The sequence below is a fragment of the Maniola hyperantus genome, chromosome 8, assembly GCF_902806685.2.
Source record: "Maniola hyperantus chromosome 8, iAphHyp1.2, whole genome shotgun sequence".
Taxonomy (NCBI): Eukaryota; Metazoa; Arthropoda; class Insecta; order Lepidoptera; family Nymphalidae; genus Maniola; species Maniola hyperantus.
In genome coordinates, this window is record NC_048543.1 from 8,068,549 (window position 1) to 8,090,515 (window position 21,967).

The window sequence follows — 21,967 nt, forward strand, 5'->3', positions numbered from 1 at the left end:
TGTGTCAATACGCGTATATGTCACGCACACAAGCGTATTTTATCTAGGTAATACAATAATACGGTATTTGTCAAAAATCTTAGTGATTATTAAATAGACGATATTCCAAAATACGTAAAATCCACGTCCTTTGTTATTATTAAGTGTAATACCATTTTAAATTATCGATGAAACTAAAAAAAACTACAATGTCAGATGACATTTGTCCTACACAACCTTAATTACCTTAATGCATTGCATGACGTGACACATGTAATTTGAATCGTCCTCTAAAGAAACCCCTGTCTTGACTATGAATTCCAGTGTAAAATATCCCTTCTTTTTATTTAAATTACACTTATTTATATACTACCTACTATAGCAGAATGCAGATATAAGAAACAAGACAGGTTAAAAATCAATAAATTTCATATGTGGTAAGTAGCAGACCACAAGAAGGAAACAAAAAATTTAGAAATGAAAAATCCAATTATTTTCACATATTTTTATTTTTTGTATTAATAGATTTTCTTCTAATCGTGTATTTATTTTCGCTTACAATTCTTAATTTGGAATGGTATTATTCATAATATTTAGCTTAAAAATAAATAATAATAAGAATCACCTGAAACAATTCGGTGCATGCAAAAATCTGGTTCACAGAAAATACATTAATAATTAAGGAACATGACAAAGAGTTAAGATGAATGAGACTCTTTGGTTTGAACTGTGTTGTTTTATGTTAGAACAGTTAATCTAAATAAGAAATTTAAAAGATACGATCATACTATAACTGAAGATAACATACTTCAAAAGCATCGATCAATAAAAAGCGTCCGAATATTTTGTTCTAACTCTGACATAATTTCTCTTAAAACTACATTAATTTTTCTCATTGTTATTTGTACACAATAATAAAAACAACAACCATCATAATAATTAAGTTACAAATATAATAAAACGATACAAAGTCTAACTTACATAAATTACTTACGCCTGCTCACTACAACTTGTAAACGATGACATCTAAGTATTGCAGATTCAAGCTATTCGAAATATTTATCGCACCAATAAAATATAAAAGATACACAACATAAAAGAAATTTTAGAATCAAGGCAGGAAAATATTCGAAAGAGGAAAAATAAATAAATACTAGGTAGTAATCTAATATTAAAGTAGTCTCAGAAACAGTATCATATAATGGGTAGGTATACAATATACATATATCTATTGGCGCAAAAAACAGGTACGTAGGTATACGTTTTCCATCAAAATGTAGCCGATTCGATAAAATATATAGTCTGAGGCCAGATTTTGGGAAAAGCAGATAATTATCATAAATAAGTCTAGACTTTATACTCTTATTCCATTTCACATTTCCATGCACTTTACATATTTAACACACTACGTGATCAGAAGCGGAAATAATCTAAGAGATAAACTCAACAATTAATCGTATTACAACAGGTATATCTACTAAAACAGTTGTAAGAAATATAATATCATTGGCGAACAAAACATATTCATATCACCACTTATAATAATATTTGAGAAAGTTCATAAACGTGTACGTACTAAACTACATAAAATAATATAGGTATAATCGGTTTATAAATAGTTATGCTTATGCTTACCTAATTTTCGATACAGTGAGAATTATCCATAAATCGCGTTAGTATTATCCATGAGAAATCTTAAAATTTCATTAACACATAACTTTTGCGCCTTATGTGTTTAAAGCCTTTTTTGATGCTTATTGAGAGTTTGTCCACATAACACGGTTAAAATGAGTGACTTGAAATGATGAAACATGAAAAAACATTTGACTGGATAAAGGATCCGTGTTTTCAAGCCCGCGTGCAAATAAGAAAAATTAAAACTATTTCATGTAACTAATGAGTTTAAGCTTATTTCGTGGTTTAGCGACGTATTGTATTGTATAAATCGGGTACATATACCACGATTAATTAACAAGAATAAAATACAATAATATTTTGCACTACAGTGTATTTCAATATCGAAAATCTTGTAATTCTATAGAAAGAAAATAAGAGCTTTCAAATTCTCTTTCACTAACCTAATCGGACTGTATTGCCTATAGGTAGATATGCACGCGATAGATCTTTCATTCAAGAGTCGTTCAAGACATACACTAATCGTTCATTTGGACAAACTCTGAAGTACAAAAACGATCCGGTTGGGTCCCATAGTTCCAATAAAACTAATCACTCTTGTCCATGTAAGAGAAGAAAGTCCGGCAAGATATCGGTTGTAGGTATATCATGATTCGTGGTCCGCACGCATGAGACTAGTAGGTATTCTTATAAATTAGCACTCATAATTTTGTATAGAACCCAGCTAATACTCACGTCCCGTTGTCAGTTCGCAATCGAGCCCAAACGTGTTCGAAACTAGTCGGACATAGACCAAAAAACTGGACTTGTATATTAATTAGACATCCTCAGAGAGGTGCTCTAAGAGCGCATAGCGTTCGATCAAATCAGCGCAAGAGCGTGTTTGGAAGCCACTACCACGGGATGCTTGTACTGCCGGGGTAATCGAGATGGCAGTAATGGTTCGGCAAATGATTCAAGTTCGGGCTCTCGCGATAGCTCGCCAAATCAACTGGCCACAGTACACTGTGCACTGCGAATGTTTTGTGTTGGGCGAATCTTTACATAAGTTTGGCAAATCAGCTGTAGACGTGACATTCTGTGCGACTTCACAGCGAATAGATATATCTTGGAAAAACATAGAATTCCCGCAGGGTTTTTAAAAACCTATATATTCGCCCCAACCATTTGGGTTAGCGCGAATATATGCGAAACGATACGATTGCCGCCGCGCCGGCAACACATTTGCGATATCACGAATCATTTTCCGAATTCCCATCATGGAGCTGAACCATAAGACAGAAAACACAGATTCGAGCAAAAGGCACTAATACCTACGCTCAATTTTGATGTTGCATAGAGGCATAAAACTCAGATAGAAAGAAGGAAAGAAAGAGAGTTAAAAAATCGAAAATCAACTTACTATCCTTTTGATTACCATGGCAGTGTATGAATGTGTGTGTATCCATGCGATTGAGAACGAACGCTGCACGCTCCATCCCGCTTAGCGCTCGACTACAAGAAGCACTCATAGGCCTTACAAGCTACAGCCGTGTTGGGTTAACAATAAATTATCATTATCAGTACCAGTCACGATAGTTATACGGTAAGAACGAAACTCTTCTGGATTCGTCCGTCAGAGTCTGTCTCACTCACGGTAAAAAGTCAACAAATAAACAGCACTTATTTCAATACTGGCGGTCGTCGTAAATGTAAATGGCCTCCCCTGCGGATTCCTTGAGGGGAGGCGGAGGCGGTGGGAAGTCGAGGTCTCCAGGCCTGAAGAGCTTGGAGGCGTTAGGCGCGGGAGAAGCGGGCGCGGGGGAACCGCCACCCGGCGAGCCGCCGCCGCGTCGCTTCACCCCGCTGGGGGATGCCACAGCGCGGAACGAGGATCTTCGGGCTAGTCTAGAGAATTAAATACCGCATTATAATCATTTATCATCATCAAATTAAGATCACCTAGAACAGCTTTACATCGAGCACTAAGGCACTTGAATTGGTTTACAAAGACAAAGAACTAATGTCCATCATGAAGAGCCCACTTTTCATTCCCAAAATTGCTGTCGGAAGGAAAAATTGCAAGCAAAAGAGCTCCAGGTCGTTAAAGATGCAAATGGTTGGACGGTAGACATAAAGGATTGGGCAAGGCGTCCCAAGTTAAAAGAAGCATTTTTAGAGTTCAGATACAGAAACTTTCGCATGCTGACCGCCAAACTTCGTTTCGAAAAGGGCACGCGATGACTTGTGTATTGTGGAACGTGTTTTCAGAAAATATGTTCGATTTTCTAGGAAACTTGAGCAAGACTTATCAATAAGAAGTCTCTACTCCAAAAGTGTTTTCTAACTTCTGTATACCGAATCCATGAGTATTCGAATTTACATTTATGTATGATGGTCGTAGATCAAAATACCTTGAAGCCATTTCCTCTGGCGTTTCTTCAATCTCGAGCACCCAACTGACAGAGTCGGGTTTCTCGACCACTCCCTTGACAGCGGGGAGCGGCGGCGAGTCTGGGTCGGGCGAGGCCGCGGGCGAGGGCGGCGAGTCCGGCGGCGGCGACGACGACCGCGCCGAGTCGCCCGAGGACGTGCGCGTGCGCATCGGCGTGCGCTCTATGTACCCCCCGCCGGCCAGGAGGGACACCACCTGACAACACGTAATAAAACTCTCTATACCAGCGAGATAAATAATCATCCCTCAAACCGTAACAGCCGAAACAAACAAATGCTGAGAGGGCATCTTTTTGTTCAGTTTTAAGTGAATTTGATATAAAAGTTACTTCGCTGGATTTAGGCGGCGCAAGACCGTGGTCTATGGAAGCCCCTACAATACACAGAGTCATCGATAGAGCTTACCTGAGACTTCTGTCGGAGTTTATATCTGAGCTCCTCGTTGAGCGCCGCCAGCCGCGCTGCCTGGTCGCGGTCCCTGGCTGCCAACTCCCGGATGCGGCGGTTTTCCTCGCGCAGGCGATCTGCCTCGCGCTGCCTGGCGGCGGCGCGTTCGCGCAGCTCCTCGGCGGCATGACGCGCGGCGCACACGTCGCGCTCGGCTGCCACTCGTCTCTCGCGCTCCTCTGCTAGTTCGGAGCGCGCATCGCGCAGGGTAGCCATCTCAGCTTGCTTCAGCTCGATTACCGCTCGCAAAGATCGTACCTAGCAAATAAATTAGGATTTTATTCAAAGACATTCATCGAATGTTCTTCTTGTCTGTACAAAAATACTTTTCACGGGCCATTTTAACTCTATGGTCATGGTCAATTATCATGACACATGAAGGTAAAAATGATGCGTAAGGAGTCATTTTGTACGCGAAGTACACACCTCCGCAGCTAATTCGTTAGCATCCGAGCTCAATTCCTCCTTCGTGTTCAATTGCAACTCGTACTCTTCCGCATCACAGTAAACTGGATCGCATGCCGCGTCGCACGTGTTGCACAACCGGTCGAGCGACGAGTCCGCCGACGGGTTGTGCAGCGAGGCGCCACGCTCGATCTCTGCCCGCGCAGCCTCGAGCTGCGCGCGCAAGGTGCGTTCAATTTCACTGTGAGCATGTAAACGTGCTCTGCTTTCAGCAACTTCTTTCTTTAGGATCATTATTGTGTCCTGCAAAATACAATAATGTAGTTATATTATTTTAGCAGTCATAATATTATTGAGAGAACTGACCCCTAGCGCGCTCCCCAGCGCTCTTCTTAGGCGTTATCCTACAACGCGATCATCGCGCGATTCAAGCGATGCGACCATCGCGTGCTTGCGTCAATTAGAGCGCGAATAAGCGATCACCGCACTAATGCCAATTATTAGGACACCTATTCGAGATCAGTATGTTTGGTAGCGCGTTCGTACGAGTAAAATTCGCGCAAACTTGCGATAATCCCGTACTAAATCGCGTTGTATTAGGACAACGCCTATTAGTTTGGTTCTCATTTGAATCAAACTCTATGTAATTTTGTAGACACGTTCTAGAAATTACTATGATCTGTCAGTGGCTTGCACAATTTTCTTAAAAATAACAAGTTTTAAAGTCACACGGGTTTAAAGATTTGTATATTATGTAAACCTTTGAAACTGAATTTTAATAAATAAAAATTAATAAAGAAATTATCTTTGAATTGTAACTGGAAAACCACAGCATATTACATAATTTGATTAGAGTTTGATTGGTTAATGGTTATTATTCAAATGAGAGGCGAGAGCCAAACTACGTTTGTTTAAAGCACGATTTTGAGAATAATTTTCTTTACGGCTTTACTTAGGTACCTTTAACCCTTTAACGTCGCACGCCAATGCAGACACCTCATCAACGTGTGCGGCTTGCAGTCGCGCATTTGCTTCCTCCTTGGACGATACCTCCATCTCTAGCTCTGAGATCTTGCTCAAGCATTCTGCGACTGTGAATTTGATAAATAACCCCAACTCATTAAACAACAATTTTATTCCCTAAAATGAAACCATTCAGTGAGAGCTAGCGCGCACCACGGTAAATTTCCGGGCGTTTTCCCCCGCAAAATCTGTGGAACATAGAACTGCATACAAGCGCGCGCACTGCGGAATTAATTCAGCACCGGATTTTGATAGATTTAAATTCAAATTTACGGATTTTAAAACGCATCGCAACTCGCCGCAGCGTGGTGCGCGATAGCTCTTATATTTCAGCTTAACTCTGTAGCTGAAACTTGCAATGAATTGATGATAAAATGCAAGGTAGAGGGGTGCCTATATTTTGCACTACGGAGTAACCAAAGATATAAAACTAGTTCCTTGGGAATAAATAAAGGGCGATACACACACACCAAACTGCAAGTAATTTTAAGGATGCTCTATGATTTCAATGACACAGAGAAAATACAAATACCAACTAAGCCTATTCCTTTACCATCATGCAGTCTATTCCCACCAAAAAGTAACTATTTCAATTCTTACTATGCATACCTGTTAGCATACATCAGGTAGCAAGAAAGTGGAAAATCATAATAAGTATGAATCGATATTACATGTCCTTTAAAACTCACGCATTATATTAGTTAGGTCCCGGCCTACTTCATTCATACCATGACTATTATAAACATGGCTATTATGATGTAGAATATCTAATACAATTCATTAGCCAAGGCACGAGCATACAAAGGCCTGGCCAACGACCAAATTCTTAGTTTGAAAATCGATGCCAATGCTCAATTAATACCTATTATGAGCTTCAAAGTCACTGTTTCGTTAGCTTTGAGTGGCTACGACATCAGCGTCAGGAATTGAGGCCTATGCATACTCTATCCACGAATAGAAGTTAGTATATAAAAAAAAAAAAAAAAAAAAAAATCTTTATTTCAGACCGTGGTCCATATGGTGTTAGTAAATAGTAGTAATATTTAAAGACTTAAAACTATGTTAGTACGTATAACTTACATGTAATTTAAAAAATAAAAACCTTAATTTAAATATTTCCCGGTACGCACTGAGGCACTGGGTACATACACATGTGTATTTACCCAGTGCCGCAATATGCGGCAGTCAGGCTTTTCACTAACAACCCTCACTCAGTATGGCGTTGGTGCTCCCTCTCACTCTGCGCATCAGCGATGCAACTCGTTTGCGCATGACTGAATAAAAGTCATCCGTGTACGCGTACGTAAACATAGCCGATGCACTACAGTGTCGGGGAGCCCCAACATCACCCTGAAGGCGTTATTGTATTGCACTCGGAGCGCATTGTAGGTCTTCTGTGTATAGTTGACCCACAGGCCGCACGTGTATAATGTCTGGCAGAATGCTTTAAAAAGTGTTATTTTAACATCTAAAGTACAACGAGCGAACCTGCGAACCAACATATTACATCGGACCGCAATAGCTCTCCTTTCTCTCTCCATGTCATAGTCGTCCTTCAAATCCTCAGTTACAATATGACCAAGGTATTTGAAGTGCGACACCCTCCGAAGTTCTACCCCCTCCAGCGTCACTGGCGGTACATGAGCTGGTTTCTGTGACCCTACTCTAAATACCAGTATAGGAGGGCCCTCTCTATTATGTGATTCCATACAAATAACACAGACAAAAACTCAGTGGGCGATAACCATTTTGAGTGGCAAACCAATCATAAACGAACCTATGTTTTCCGTAATATTCTATTAGAGAACTCTCTCACTGTAAAACAACATTTGAAATTCAATTCGAAAACATAAGTTCGTTTGTGATTGGTTGGTGAATCAAAATGGTTAACGCCCACTGAATCTTTGTCATTCGTATGGGATTACGTCACAGAGAGAGTAACTTTTCTCCGTCGGTCGATAGAGTACAGAATCAGATTTTTGATAAATAGGTATGTATATTATATAATACGTACTGGTGTCGAGATCCTTTTGTGCACGTTGTTGTCGGTCGCGGTCGGCGCGCGCCGCGCTGCTCCGCTCGGCCGCGGCCACGCCGCGCCACCGCTCCGCTTCTTGTCGCCATGACCCGCTGTTTAGTGCATCCAACTAGAAAATTACATACGGTCCATTATATAGTGTGTAGATACTTCTTCTTTTACTTTAGATAAATTTATCTTGAAGTAACTGCACACATTTTTTTGCAAGCTGCCGTCTTCCAATCGTAATACGACATGGAAAAGTGAATGATTAAGTGCTTCCGACACAGTCAAGCGGCTTGACGTCAAGCACTTAGATTTGTTTTGCTTGATCAAGCTGCTTGATGCGCGCTTGATGCATCCGTCAAGCAGCTTGATCAAGCAAATGGCACATTTCTCATACATCGAACGCTGTCCGAACTGCGCGCGCGTGTCAAACAAAAATATGAATCTTTGCAAACGGTAGAAATACTTAAGCAAAAGTCTAAGTGCTTGACGTCAAGCCGCAAGACCGTCCTCTTTAGACCCCTACTCCTCGCGCTGCAAGCTACAGCTGCTCGCGAAGCAATTTACAGGGAAATTTGCTCATCTGCGACGTGATTTGATGAGAACATAACAAGTTTTACAATCTCTTGTTTTATTTTTGTAATTTTAAAGTAAAGACTTACTCTGAAAACTAAATATTGCACCAAAACGCCCAACGCCTCAACGCCCTTAGCAGCGTGTGCGAGCGCTTCCGAGTGCTCACGCGGCGGCGCAGGAGTGGGCGCGACGAGCGGCGCGGGGGGCGGTGAGCGCACTGCCTGTGGCGTCTGCGCCCGCTTGCCGCGTGGCCCCACCGCTACCGTCACACGGGGCGGCTCTGAAATTAGAATGGGCTTTTTTATATCGGAAAATCACCACCTTAGTATAAATGCAAAAGTTGTTGAGTGTTTGTTGGTTTATTGGTTTGCTGGTTTGTGGGTTTGTCCTTCAATCACGTTGCAACAGAGCGACGGATCGATGTGATTTTTTGCAAGGGTGTAGTTAAAGACCTTGAGAGTGACCTGGCTGCTTTTATCCAAGAAAATCAAAGGGTTCCACGAGATTTCCAAAAACCTAAATCCATGCAGACGAAATCGCGGGTATCAGCTAGCTGATAATTATTCGACTGGGCACTAAGACTTTTTTTGATCCACACATCCAATGCTCAATAGTTCTATGTTTAAAGTCTTCGTTCCATATTCAGACACGCTTATCAGACTTCCAGGACATACCTAGTACCTACACATGATTTTGTTTTTTTTTTACTTTTTTGGTATTTTGAACGGGTCTCAAATTCACACTGAGTTGCCCAAGGGCCCTCGCATGGCCTAAGACGGCCTTGATCAAGGCTTGCTATTAAAATACCCTAAACAAAGCTTTAGTACCTACAAAATACTTATATGTGTATACATTTTGCGTATTAATTAGCCTACGTAGTTCAACTCACTTGACCCAATATTGCAAGGCATTGTGCCAAGAATGAGCCAAAATTGTATTAATTCAGACCTAAAAGAAAACACTGTAGTCCGAAACAAAGGCTAAAATGTAATATTATGCTTATTGAAAATAATAATCTTTGTTGAAGCTTAATCGTCCATATTTTATGTTTAAAATTATTCATCATTCGTTATAATTTTGACAAAATATTTAATCAACAAGTACCTACCTACCTATGTAGGGTAGGTACATGTTTTTTAACGGTTGCGCTTAGCCACAATTTCTCTCACCCATGTTTAGTTTCTAAAACTAGATTACAGCTTTTCTATGAAAGTAAACAATTCCGGACAGATTCTTATAGGCTGAGATCTATAGAGTACCTATACTTAGACTTAGCTCAGACTTTACTTATGTTAAGATCTATAAAGCCTACTTTCACTTTGCTCAGACTTTACTTCGAGTTAAAACGAGACATAGATAATGTGACTCTGAAATAAATCTATCTTGTTTTAACGACGTCTTGTCTGAGCAAAGTCAAAGGGCACTCCATAGATCGGTCTAGAGTTAAAACGAGACAGATTTCATCAGACAAAGTCTGAGCAGAGTCAAAGTACCAGTAGGTATCGTCCTCAAATATTTAGGTACAACATAATATTCGTTTTTCTAGTACTATCTTGATTAATCATTAAATAGGTTATTATGATTGATCATGTTGGTCAATTTTTTGTTGTTGGTCAAAGACTGTCAAAATTTTAATTGTCTTAGAAAATTAACCCGCTTCCCCTGTTTGTTTTCACAACACAATGTGTTTTCTCACGTTGCGTCGCGAAAAGAAACAAAGGCTACCTATACAATAGAATATAACAAGCAATATACCTACGTGTTTCTCAGTAGATCATATCAGCCAAGAAAGAGCTTTGTTTAGCTGGATTTTCATACAAATGGCCTTTATCGGGAGACAATCTATATAGGACAGGTACTTCGGCTATGATGTACCAAACTAGAGGATGAAAAGACATAACCACTAAATCTAATGTAGCTATTTATTCAAACGTTCATCATCTAGAAAAATATTTTATATGTTTAGAAAAATATACTTACTCGGGCATAAAGTGAAAAATGATACCTACGAGTCACGATGTCCAACAAGTTAGATTGGTCTACATCTGCAAAGTCTACATTCCTACCAATTTTGGTGAAGCTATAACGTAGTCTAAGTATCTCCGTAGGCAGATACTTATTATGAATCATGATCGTAAGTTTGGACTTGGAGCAAAAATTAGTTACGCCAGCCACATGAGGACATTATAAAGCAAAAGAGCTAAGAATCTCTAGACCTGTTTCTATTTATTGAAAGTTAGTATAAACTTCCGCAGCACGTTGTCATCATTTTATCATCGTTTTTTACACATATTTGGGGATACCTGACGAAGATACAAAATAATCCCAGCCTTAGAATATCCCTTACAGCTTTTGTTATCGTCTATTTCTTTTCATTGCGGTTTCGATCAAGGCGATTTCTTTTCATCACGGACCTAATCGCATAACGAACTGAAATTCAGTGTAGGTAGGTACGTATCGACCCTGCCTTATATTGCTTACTGCTTTAGTTATCGTCTATTTCTTTTTATTACGAACGTTTTCTTTTCATCAAGGACGAAATTTGAATACGGGGCCCTTCGTACTAGGTATGTTAGCGTATCGAAACAAAGAGAAATCGCGTACAACTCTATTACATTCACGAATATTAATCAACTTACGCTTTCAAACGTGCGATGGCAAGCATGTAACCACTAAACCTAATAAGCACTAATAAGTATCGTTTATATGCCGTAAAAGGGCAAACTAGTCTAGGATCCCGCATGCCATTTCGCTAAACAACATTGCGAACACTTTCCTTATTTATTAACATAAAGTTATGGCAGGTAAAACGCCGTGTGGGTGTTTTTTATTTTTATTTTGTGGTAAAAATTACATACCTGGTAGAGTAGATGTAACTCCATAATATAACATGTAAATGCAAAAGTAAGTAGGTCTTAAAACCGTCGTTAAACCGATTTTGATGAAAGATACAATTAGTATACATAGTGCATCCCAGGGATGGACATGGGCTACTTTTATCCCGGAAAATTACAGAGTTCCCACAGGTTTAAAAAAAACTTAAATCCGGGCAGGCATCATCTAATTCTGTATATAGAATAGGTACCTAAGCTTCTTACGATAATTTTATGTATTTATATCCTTTACTTGTCCTTGAAGACGCTTCTACAGACAACTACGTTTTTATAATTTAAAATACATTTACAAGTAGGTTACCAAGAATGTTTCAAAACAGAGCGATTCAAAGAGTGCTTTAATTTTTAATTTTACCTAGATTTCATTCCTAAGGTAGTAGATATAAATTTCATTATTGTATTTACTTAGGTAGGTTTAGGTTACCTTTATACACATACTTAGGTACATTAACCTACTTATTAAAATGGCAGAGGAGAATAATTGTTATTCACAGCACTGTATACCCAGAGATCATTCGCCTATCATAATAACAGCGAGTTTGTTGATTTATTTACTGCAATAGATAGTTTCTTTGTGATATAAGAATAGCGTGACATAAAAAACCCCATGAAACGTTTCCCACGCGCTCCATTGACGGTTCCTGTGGAGGTTCACGCGCCATTAGCTCAGAGATGCAGCGCCCATTTCCGCTTTCATAATGAATAGATCGAAAAAAGCTCTTTTACTATAAACCGTACACAATTTTTTACTGACTTCAAAAAAGGAGGTTATGTATTCGATCCGTATGTTTGTATTTTTATTTATTTTTTTATTTTGTTTATTTGAAAGTAATCAACAGCGTAAATACATAATTATTATTTAAATTTAAATCTAGGTATAACAGAAGGCCAAAAGAGATTACTTAAAATTATAATTAAAACTATTTTAACAGAATAGATTTAGAATAAATGTAGGTATATACAATAATAAAATTACAACAGTGTGTGTATGCGTGTGTGAGTGTGTACTATGTTCGCGATTATCTCGAAGACTAATGAAATGACGTTAAGTGTAATATAAATAGTAAAAAAAATATTCAAAGGCTCCGTCGCGTCGGTCGGGGGACCGCTAAGTAAATAAAATAAAACTAGAGTACAACTAAAAACGACCATGTACCCTACCTAGGTATGAAAATTTCATTTGAGTACAAGTAAGCTATCTAGACAACGTAGGTAAATATCAAAACAACAATACATGAAATCGTTGGTCTGACGCCGAAGTATAGGCTTTATACTTACCCAGCAGTAATTAAAGTACTTATGGTGTTGTGTAGAAAGAATAGTTGCTGGCGGTCCCCCGTTGCAGAGCTTCGTAATTTCGCGGTTTGGTGGTAGAGAGAAAGTTAATTTTGAAATCGCAAATATGATTTACCTTGTACCTTTATTAACTTAATTTAAAATTTTAAGTCATAGAAATATGTGTTTAATTATGTTTAAAAAATAGCGTCAATAATTTCTAAATAAATGCTAATATATTATAATGCACCCATAAATCCATACTAATATTATAAATGCGAAAGCGTGTCTGTCTATCTGTTGTTTTTCTTTTTTTCTAGAGTAAAAATCTTGACGACATAGGATTTTATCCAGGAACTCCCACGGGATTTTGAAAAAGTGGACGAAGTCGCGGGCATCATCTGGTTCACAATAAACGCTGAGCTCACAAATCAAACACGTTAATTATTATAAAAGCGATGTCTCAATAATAATTTTGTGAATGGCCGGCGGAGGGTCAGCGCGTAGGTTCCAATTGAGAACAGTGAAACATCAAATTAACAAACACACAGGGATGCCGTTGCTATAAATGTAGATACAATGCTCATTCAATTATCATGTACGTATTAGAACTTGGAAATAGCGACCGACAAGTATTGTGTTATATTGCAACACTAGCTGATGCCCGCGGCTTCGCCCGCGTGGATTTACGTTTTTAAGAATCCTGTGGGAACATTTGATGTTCCAGGACAAAAAGTAGCCTATCCGTAGTAGCCCGTAAAAGTTTAAAAAAGCTATTTAAGATTATCTTATTCTGTGTTTTTCTACGTGACTTTCTAATTTTGTGTGATTTTCTAGTTTAAACTTTAAACATCACAATAGCTGTCTGAAAAATCTGTAGCTACTAGATTATATTGTACGTAGGTACATCTAGCTTTACTTGGCTTTAAGTAAGTTGGTAGATATTAAAATATTGCACTCATTTTACCCGTAGATATTAGGTACTTAAGCACTGAATATGGAAAAGATATTCAAATTAGACATCACTGATCGAATTTATTACACAGCTACATAATAAGTGTTGTATAAATAAGCATGCATATAAAAGTTATTGGCAACCCTACAAGGTTGTAGTTTACAAAAGACGCCTACGCTCAAACCTACCGCGGCGAGACGATTGCTGTCATATTGTTACGATGAAAAATGTTACTACTTCACTTTTCAACAACTTTTTATTGATATCAAGTTGTTATTTTTTTTTTTAAAGAGAAACAAAAAAGTTGACACTTTACTACGACCACACCTGAAGTAATTTCAAGTATGTTCAAGTCTCTCTACACTCTAGCTAGGGCCACTAGTTTTTATAAGTAGCTGCTTAATTTTATTGTCCAATTACAATGTACCGAACACGATCTACAAACCTTTTCATCTTGAACAATTAAAAAGGCCTATACAACGATTTCATCAGATGGTTTGTAATTACTTAGTAATTAAATTTTAAAAAATTGGCAGTCCGTAGGAACTGCCGACAAGAGTGAAGACAAAACTACGACATAAAAGTAAATAAGTAAATAGATGAAAACTATGAAATAACAGTAGTTTTTTTATCAAAAATTTTAATTACACTGTAAAATAAATCCATTAACTTTACATCTATCGGCACTCCGAGCATTATCAACATTATCAAGTCGGTGATGCGACCTTGAAGTTTTATTTTACCTATCCTGAAATCGCAAAAACGCGCCAAAATCAGTGTTCACTTCAATAAAAAAAATTAGTGATTACTAAAAATTTCTAATTGGACTTTTTTTGTTTATTTGAAAGTAATGTTTGGTTAACTCAAGGGGGAAGGTGAACCAAAGTTTTATACAGTAAAGTCGCACCAGCTTTGACGGTAGTGTGGTCAAGTGCGGAAACCAGACCAATTTACCTATATTTAAAAAAAAATTATGAAATCAGTCGGAAATCAAACTGAGATCATATTTGCAAGGCCGCACCGCTGCGCCAGAGAGATCGTGCCACTTGATTGTAGTTAGTCTTCACGGGTTTGATTTGTATTACTATCCCACTTAAATAGTAGGGTAACGGTATCGATATGCGAGCGAATTGAATACAAAACTACATAAAATATAAAACAATAAAGAACACCGGCACTTTTCTAAATCCATATTAAGTACTAATATCCATACTTATACTCATCTTAGGCTATATCATCACTTTCCGTCTGGTGTGTTTGTGGGCAAGCGTGCCTATAATAAAGCTAGTTTTTATTTCGGTGACGGATATAGGCTACTTTTTATTCCGGAAAATCAGTTCCCAGGTAAAACAGTATTAAACCAGTATTTTTTTATTTCAGTACATTTAAATTTTGAAACAGTAGGTAGGTAGGCACATGAACCATGGCAGGTTTTACTTTTACTTAACACGATAATAATAATAACATACGGCCCAAATACGTATACGTATGACTTTTAATGCACACCTGTTTCCCTGCGTTTGCCAAGGGCAACATGGATTTATAAATATATCTAAACGGCCCGGCTTATTCCGGCAGACTGCATAAATGATTAATTAGGACATAACACATGACCCATTTGAATTATAACGATTCAAATTCAACAGAAATAAAATAAAATGAAGCTAACAAAACCGATCAATTAGTTTTAATTTTCATTTCTCGATTTTATATACCTGAAATACCTATGTAATGTATCTCTCTTTTTTACATAATATATATTTATATGTAAAATAACCAATGATACTATTTTTGCATTGTTTACCTACTATGTATTTTTGTTTTGATGAATTAATAATGCAGATTTCTTCGCAGCGTACTCTAGTACAAATAGGTGGTACTCAAGTGTAGTAACGTACCTACGGATCCAGAATCACTGCAATCGAGTCAACTTATTCATGAGATATTTTATTGATAGTATCTCAATAACTGTAGCTTCCTTGGAAATTATTAAATTCTTGAGTATTAGAGAAGCGAAATATATTTATTATACAAACACACTTGTACGAGTAGGTAAGGTATATGAGTGTTAAATGAGCGTAACCTTTACAGCAATGCTATTCGCATGTTTTTAAGGCTGTCATTTGTTATCCAAATAAAGTTATTGAGTAACAGACAATTTGAGATGACTGTAAATGTTTGAATTCCCATGATATTTAACACGTGTACAAATAATGTAGGTATGTAGGTGACAAATGAACACAGGCCAATTCTTTATTTTTAGAAGAGCTAAACACCACTTTTTTTTTAATAAAGTTATACCTAATTGTTATTTTATATTATTCTTGTGCTGAGATGAAAAATATTAAACAATGGACATATTAACTTTATTAAGTTTGTCGAGTTGGTTAATGAGTATTTTTAAATTTTAAAAGTCAAGAACCTTTGGCACAAAATGTTATAGCCGCATTGTATTGTAATTTTATTATCTTTAAAACAGGTAATATTATTATTCATATCATAAAGAATTTATAATAAATGTGTATAATTAATTTGCATATAACATTTACAATATGTGATATTTAAAGCAACTAAGTATTATTTTAAATATCCTGTGACAAAAAAGTGATACCAAGGTTAGAGACCTTGATATTGAGATCAAGTAGCTCGCATGGTTTTTTATCCTATATACAAGTGAGTGGGACTTACTTAAATGATCCCGAACCCGACAATCTGATCCGCTCAGACCCACTTACCTTACCCTTTAGAGATAATTAAGTTTTTTAAAGCGACTGAGGTACAATGGTCGCGACCTGTCGTTGCCATACTAATCTCACGACAATGTAATGGGGGCGCATTAGGATGAAGTTATAGAATACACCCCTGAAGCCTGGAGGATCTGATGGCCCTGCCCAACGTCGCTTTCATTCACGCATTGCGACGAAGTTATAGAATAACCCCCTGGAGTCTAGAGAGTCTTATATGGATGGACCTGCCCGACGACGACACGATGACTCTTTCATTCACACTGATTTTATTCACAGAGCAGTTGGCCGCGGACCACTCTGCAAATTGGTATCTCGAAACTTACGTTGTAATATTTCTATCCATTTTAAAGAAACATACTAGTTATATGTAATGAGTGAGCATTTATTGACACACGAGCGGTAATTACCTACTTCCTTCACGATTTATGTGAGTGTTCTAAAACTCAAACGTGTTCTACCATCGTTTTTGCAATCTTAATATGCATAATCTTACACCATTATCGATCGGTTTAAAAGTAAAACATTAACTAAATATTATTTACGTGTATTATTTATAACTAGCTGATGCCTGACACTTTGTCTACGTGCATTTACGTTTTTAGAAATCCCGAGGGAAATCTTTGGTTTTCCGGGATAAAAAGCTTCACGCTTTGATTTCTAGATTATATTATTATGCTCGCCCGACTTCATACATAGGTATACATACACGTGTAGAAACAAAAATATTTTTTACTTTGTAGTGGTGTAGTCAGTTTTAAGCTTTTTAGTGTAAGAAGTCATTGCTTGGTAGGTACCTAAAATATCAATTCACCAGCAAAACTTTCCAAATTCACACGGCTTCGGAGTTCAGTATGTACCTTGCAGCATCAGGATTGAAGAGTTGGGACTTGGAATTTAATAATAAATATCTATGCTCGGCATTTACAATAATATTTCACCAGGAACAAGTTCCTGAATCTCTATGGTTTAGGAGTACTGTACCCTGCACCATCAGGTTTGAGGAGTTCTGACTTGGAGTGTAATCGTAAAACCGTTGCTTGATTGATACCTAAAATATCAATTTACAATCAGAAATTCCCGAATTCCCACGACTTAGGAGTTCAATACTTTACAGCATCAGGATTGAGGAGTTGGGATCCGAAGTTTAATGATTTAGTCTATGCTTGGTACCTAAAATAATATTGCACCATCCGCAGTTCCTGAATCACCATAGTTTAGGAGTGCTGTGCCCTGCATCATCACGGTTGAGGAGTTGGGACTTGGAATTCAAGTATAAAGTCGTTGCTTGGTACCTACACTACGAACACTTCCTAAATCTTGATAACTTAGGTGGGCAGTAACCCTGCAGCATCAGGATTGAGGAGTTGGATTCAGAAATTATGGGACCACCACGGAAACATCCTCTGTTGATTTAAAAATAATTTGCAAATCAGTCCAGAAACATCGAAAAAATCGGTAAAAAAAACATTTTTGAAAGTCGGTTAAAAAGGACCGCCCGTTCAACGGCAGGTTTAGTGGTGGTGTAGTAAATGGGATATCATTTGAAATGGCTTCATTTGATTTGCACATTCTAAATTTTATTTTTATTTATGTTTTAACCCCTTCGTCTTTGCCTTAAATTGAAAATTACAAGTCTGGAATACGAATAAGAAATTAAAGGAAATATTCAATGGAAAAGGTAAGATTTTACTGGTGTTTTGCGTATTCATTAAAATGCGACTGTGAAACTCATAGACAGCATAATATTCTACATTTATGGTGACACTTGTCCATAAGGTGACCCTTTTAGGGCGAACGGCTGACTACGCTCGGCCCCCTGACATACATACAAATACACTAATTTTAGATTGGTGATTCTCACTTCACGCTAGACGCAACGAATGGATTATAATATTAATAGCGCAGTTACCTACGTGTCGGAAATATTGGCGTAAATTATTAATTAACTTATCAAATAACATAAATTTTTCGATAGCTGAATTTTTTCATTCATTTTGAACTACCTAGTAGCGGCAAAATATCAGGTAGGTACATTGCATCTCAGAGGATGAGTAATCTCATTAAACTGGACAGGATCTTTCCTTATTAGATCAACTCTACCTGGTAACTTTACCATTTTGTAATTTTTCATGAAGCTAAATGACGTTTTATCTCAAATCTCTCAAAATTGTGATCAAAATCGAACCGAGTTTTTGGTCCGAGTACTCTTCCTGCAAATATATATTCAATAGTAGAAAATTGACAGTAATTTAGAAGTAATTAATCAATTTTCAGTGATTTTAAAACTTTTAGACCTTCAGTACAATATTGAGGGTTTTTTTCACAACTTAAAACTTTATCTACCTAATAAAGGGCAGTTTTTGTATTGAAAATATGTCAAAATGACAAACTTATCCGTTAGATAAAGTTTACTGACGGTTGTGCAGCAGGGCCTTAGTAGACAATGGCTAATTACTACTTACTACACAAAGAAAGCTATACGACAACACACATTTCAGCGTGGATTTCATGATTCACATTTGAAGCTTTAACGTTGGCAATAAACCTGTTGTCATTTGCTAACGACATACATAAGTGCGTTTTGTCCTTCGGTTCTTGGAAATGAAGAAAGGGAGGTATCACTAACAAAGGTTAACCATATTATAGAGGTCTTGTCAGTTTGTACCTACTTCCTCGTTAAACGATTTAAGGTCATCATTGCGCATGTTTGTATTTACATTGTAAATTACATATTTGAAATCTCAGTTTATTTATTTTTAATAATATTTTTACAAGTCTTGTAGAGAGAGAATAAGCGAGTGATCGCTCACCAACAAAATAGTCTGACTAGGTAAAAGAGTCCGATTCGTGCAAGTTCTATATATAAAAAAGCCATCTACAGAGGACAATAATTTCATAAAACATTAGACCCATTCGAGGCTGAGATCACGATATTCATAATTGGAGGAATGAACGAGAGAGTCCTATAGACCGTCCGCGTCGTCCAGTACCAAAACTTACAATAAATTATGTGTGCTGACAGCTGCCAACTAGCTTTGATAACTTTTTAAGTAGTAGTTAGGTACACAGGCATGTGCAAAGTTAAGGCCTGACAATCACAAAATATATTATTGTAACTATCTCGTATAGCAACCGAAATACCTTTTTATCTTAAATGCCACTCACTCAGTTCATATTAATTATGACAACGTGATCTTGGAATACCTAACCAATCGGATATCAACAAATCGGAAATAGGTAACATTAAAACTGTTATTGCTATCCCCCAATACCGTTACCTTTTCCAAATTAGTGAACAATTAATTAACCAGTATTTTATGACTGGGCCATAACGTTTCCTGTTTTCGACCATTAATTTATATGAAATCACATAAAACATAATACGGCGATATACCTGCTACATCTATACAACGTACCACGGAGCTACGTATCGAATCGTAAACATAAGACAAAAAGCAAAAAGGAATTGGAATTCTAGTTTAAAAACAGTAGAGTTAGTAGTAGAATTTTAAAAATAGCTCTACCTTGAAAACCGCACCACAAGATATTTTGCCATTAAAAATAGACCGTAGTCTTAAAAAACACTGTAAATAAAACTACGAATGAAAACATCTAGATGTTCTTCATATTATATTAAAATGACGTCTTATACAAATAGACTGTGTTTTGTTACTTCATTTAGTTAGTAATTTTAGCACTGCCCATCACCATTCAGGTGATGGGTAGTGCTAAAATGCCCTGCTTAGTGGATATGATGAATAAGCGCGTAATTCCGTTGATCTTTAAGACAAATAAGTTTGGCTTAAGCTGAATCACTCGCCGAAGTCCCCCAGACTGTCACAATTTATTAGGATCTCTTAGAACTTCAGTCCTACATTGGAAAGTCAATCGCGTTCGGTTTCGTCATAGTGTGATATCATCTTGGAAAGTAAACATTAATCGGCAGTAAAACTTGAATTTTACTGTCGATTATTGTGATGCATAAACATACGTAACTATAAACTTTTGACATAATATTTGTATGAATAATGAACTAATTTCTAATGTATTAATATGTATTATGAAACTCCAACAAAGATATTATAAAACTCTATATAGGCAGAAAGTAAAGACAAATTCAGACGCTTGTGTGTATGGCACGTATATACGTAGCGTCACTGATTACATAGATATTAGCGTGGGGATCTTTTGACACCTACGGACGTGCTTTAAAAAATGCCAGCCCGTTACCAGGGTATTGATTTCCACCTAGAAAACAAGCTGCTACGCTTTACTTACCTTGGCTTTGGATTTATAAGTAAACTTCACGGGACCACTGACCCTCGCGACAAACACGGCATTGAAGGTCATCACAAGATGCATTATTTTGTTACAATGATCCAGGTACAAAAAATAAGTGCGATGGTATTTTGAAAGTGAAGATTGAAAGTGTTAACTCGAAACGACAAAGTTGTTACAATGCGGAAACTTTTATCAACTCGTTTGTCGAAGCTAAAATTAGAAAAGCGGGAGAAAAGTTGTACCGTTACATTATCGTAAGGGAAATGAATTATGTGGAAATTCCTGTTTGATAACAACATAAATGATAATTTTTACAGCGGTCAAACATTGACGGATATCTTAAGGCTGTTTAATATTAAAAATTACTTCATATTTTCAGAAGCTTTTACCTATTTAACTTGCCGTGTTAGTATGTGGTCAAAGCTCACAACTCAATTTAAGGCTGAGATCTATAGAGCGTATAGGTACTGTAACTTTATTCAGACTTAAGTTTCAGTAAAACAAGATAGATTTATGCCAGCGATATAACACTGTCTCCTTGTAACACTATCTTAAGTCTGACCAAAGTCAAAGAGCGATCTATAGATCTCAGCCTTAGACCAGTTCCCACCATGCGATTGCTGATTAGCTTAAATTGGGAGCACATGTGACTTGATGTCAATGCAATAATATTGTGTGGTCTCGCGGTAGAGGCGGAAAGTGAGCATAGGAACTCCTCAACTTCTCAACATAACTCTGTCGTGTTTGGGCTCCTTAGATTACTTTTGACAAGTACCTACTGTAGATCTAGATGATAACTATGGTTTAATGATGGAGCCGGGAGGTGGCCATAGGAACTAGGACATTCAACTTCTCAACATAACTCCGTCGTGATTGGACTCCTTGGAATGAAAAACATGTTTTTCAAATTTCAACCCAGTACAACTGAACTGTTGACGAGTGAAAGCATTCTTTTAATTAAAATATTGTCTTATTTAAAATTCACATAACCTAGCACACGGTCAGTGGTTAACAAACCCATTATTCGATTACGTCATTCATAAGTAAATTGTCCAAAGGCATTCAATATGCTGGCTTCATTTGATTATATCTATACCTACTCGTAATTGTCGGCAATATATCGTAATGTTTTTACCTATTCAATCCCCCCCCCCCCCCCCTCCCCCCTGGCACAACCCACCTACGAGTCCACCCCTTCAAGATTAAAAGTAAATTTCTTAAATTTAAGAGACTAATCTTTGTAAATTTAATACCAGAAAATGCTAGCTTAAAGAGGAAGTAACAATGGTATTCA

General features: G+C 37.3%; 1 protein-coding gene across 4 annotated transcripts in view; it reads right to left on the reverse strand.

Moving 5' to 3' along the window:
* Nucleotides 1-469: 469 nt before the first annotated feature.
* Nucleotides 470-21,967, reverse strand: part of toc (toucan) — a 101,666-nt gene continuing 80,168 nt past the window's right edge. For all 4 annotated transcript variants that reach the window (XM_034971432.2, XM_069500422.1, XM_069500421.1 and 1 more), the window contains 7 exons: nucleotides 8,608-8,801; nucleotides 7,937-8,069; nucleotides 5,860-5,990; nucleotides 4,921-5,202; nucleotides 4,453-4,752; nucleotides 4,008-4,243; nucleotides 470-3,501 (listed from right to left, as the gene is read on the reverse strand). In XM_034971432.2, the coding sequence (XP_034827323.1) occupies nucleotides 3,282-3,501; nucleotides 4,008-4,243; nucleotides 4,453-4,752; nucleotides 4,921-5,202; nucleotides 5,860-5,990; nucleotides 7,937-8,069; nucleotides 8,608-8,801 (1,496 nt within the window). In that variant the 3' untranslated portion in view covers nucleotides 470-3,281. The remainder of the gene's footprint in view (nucleotides 3,502-4,007; nucleotides 4,244-4,452; nucleotides 4,753-4,920; nucleotides 5,203-5,859; nucleotides 5,991-7,936; nucleotides 8,070-8,607; nucleotides 8,802-21,967) is intronic.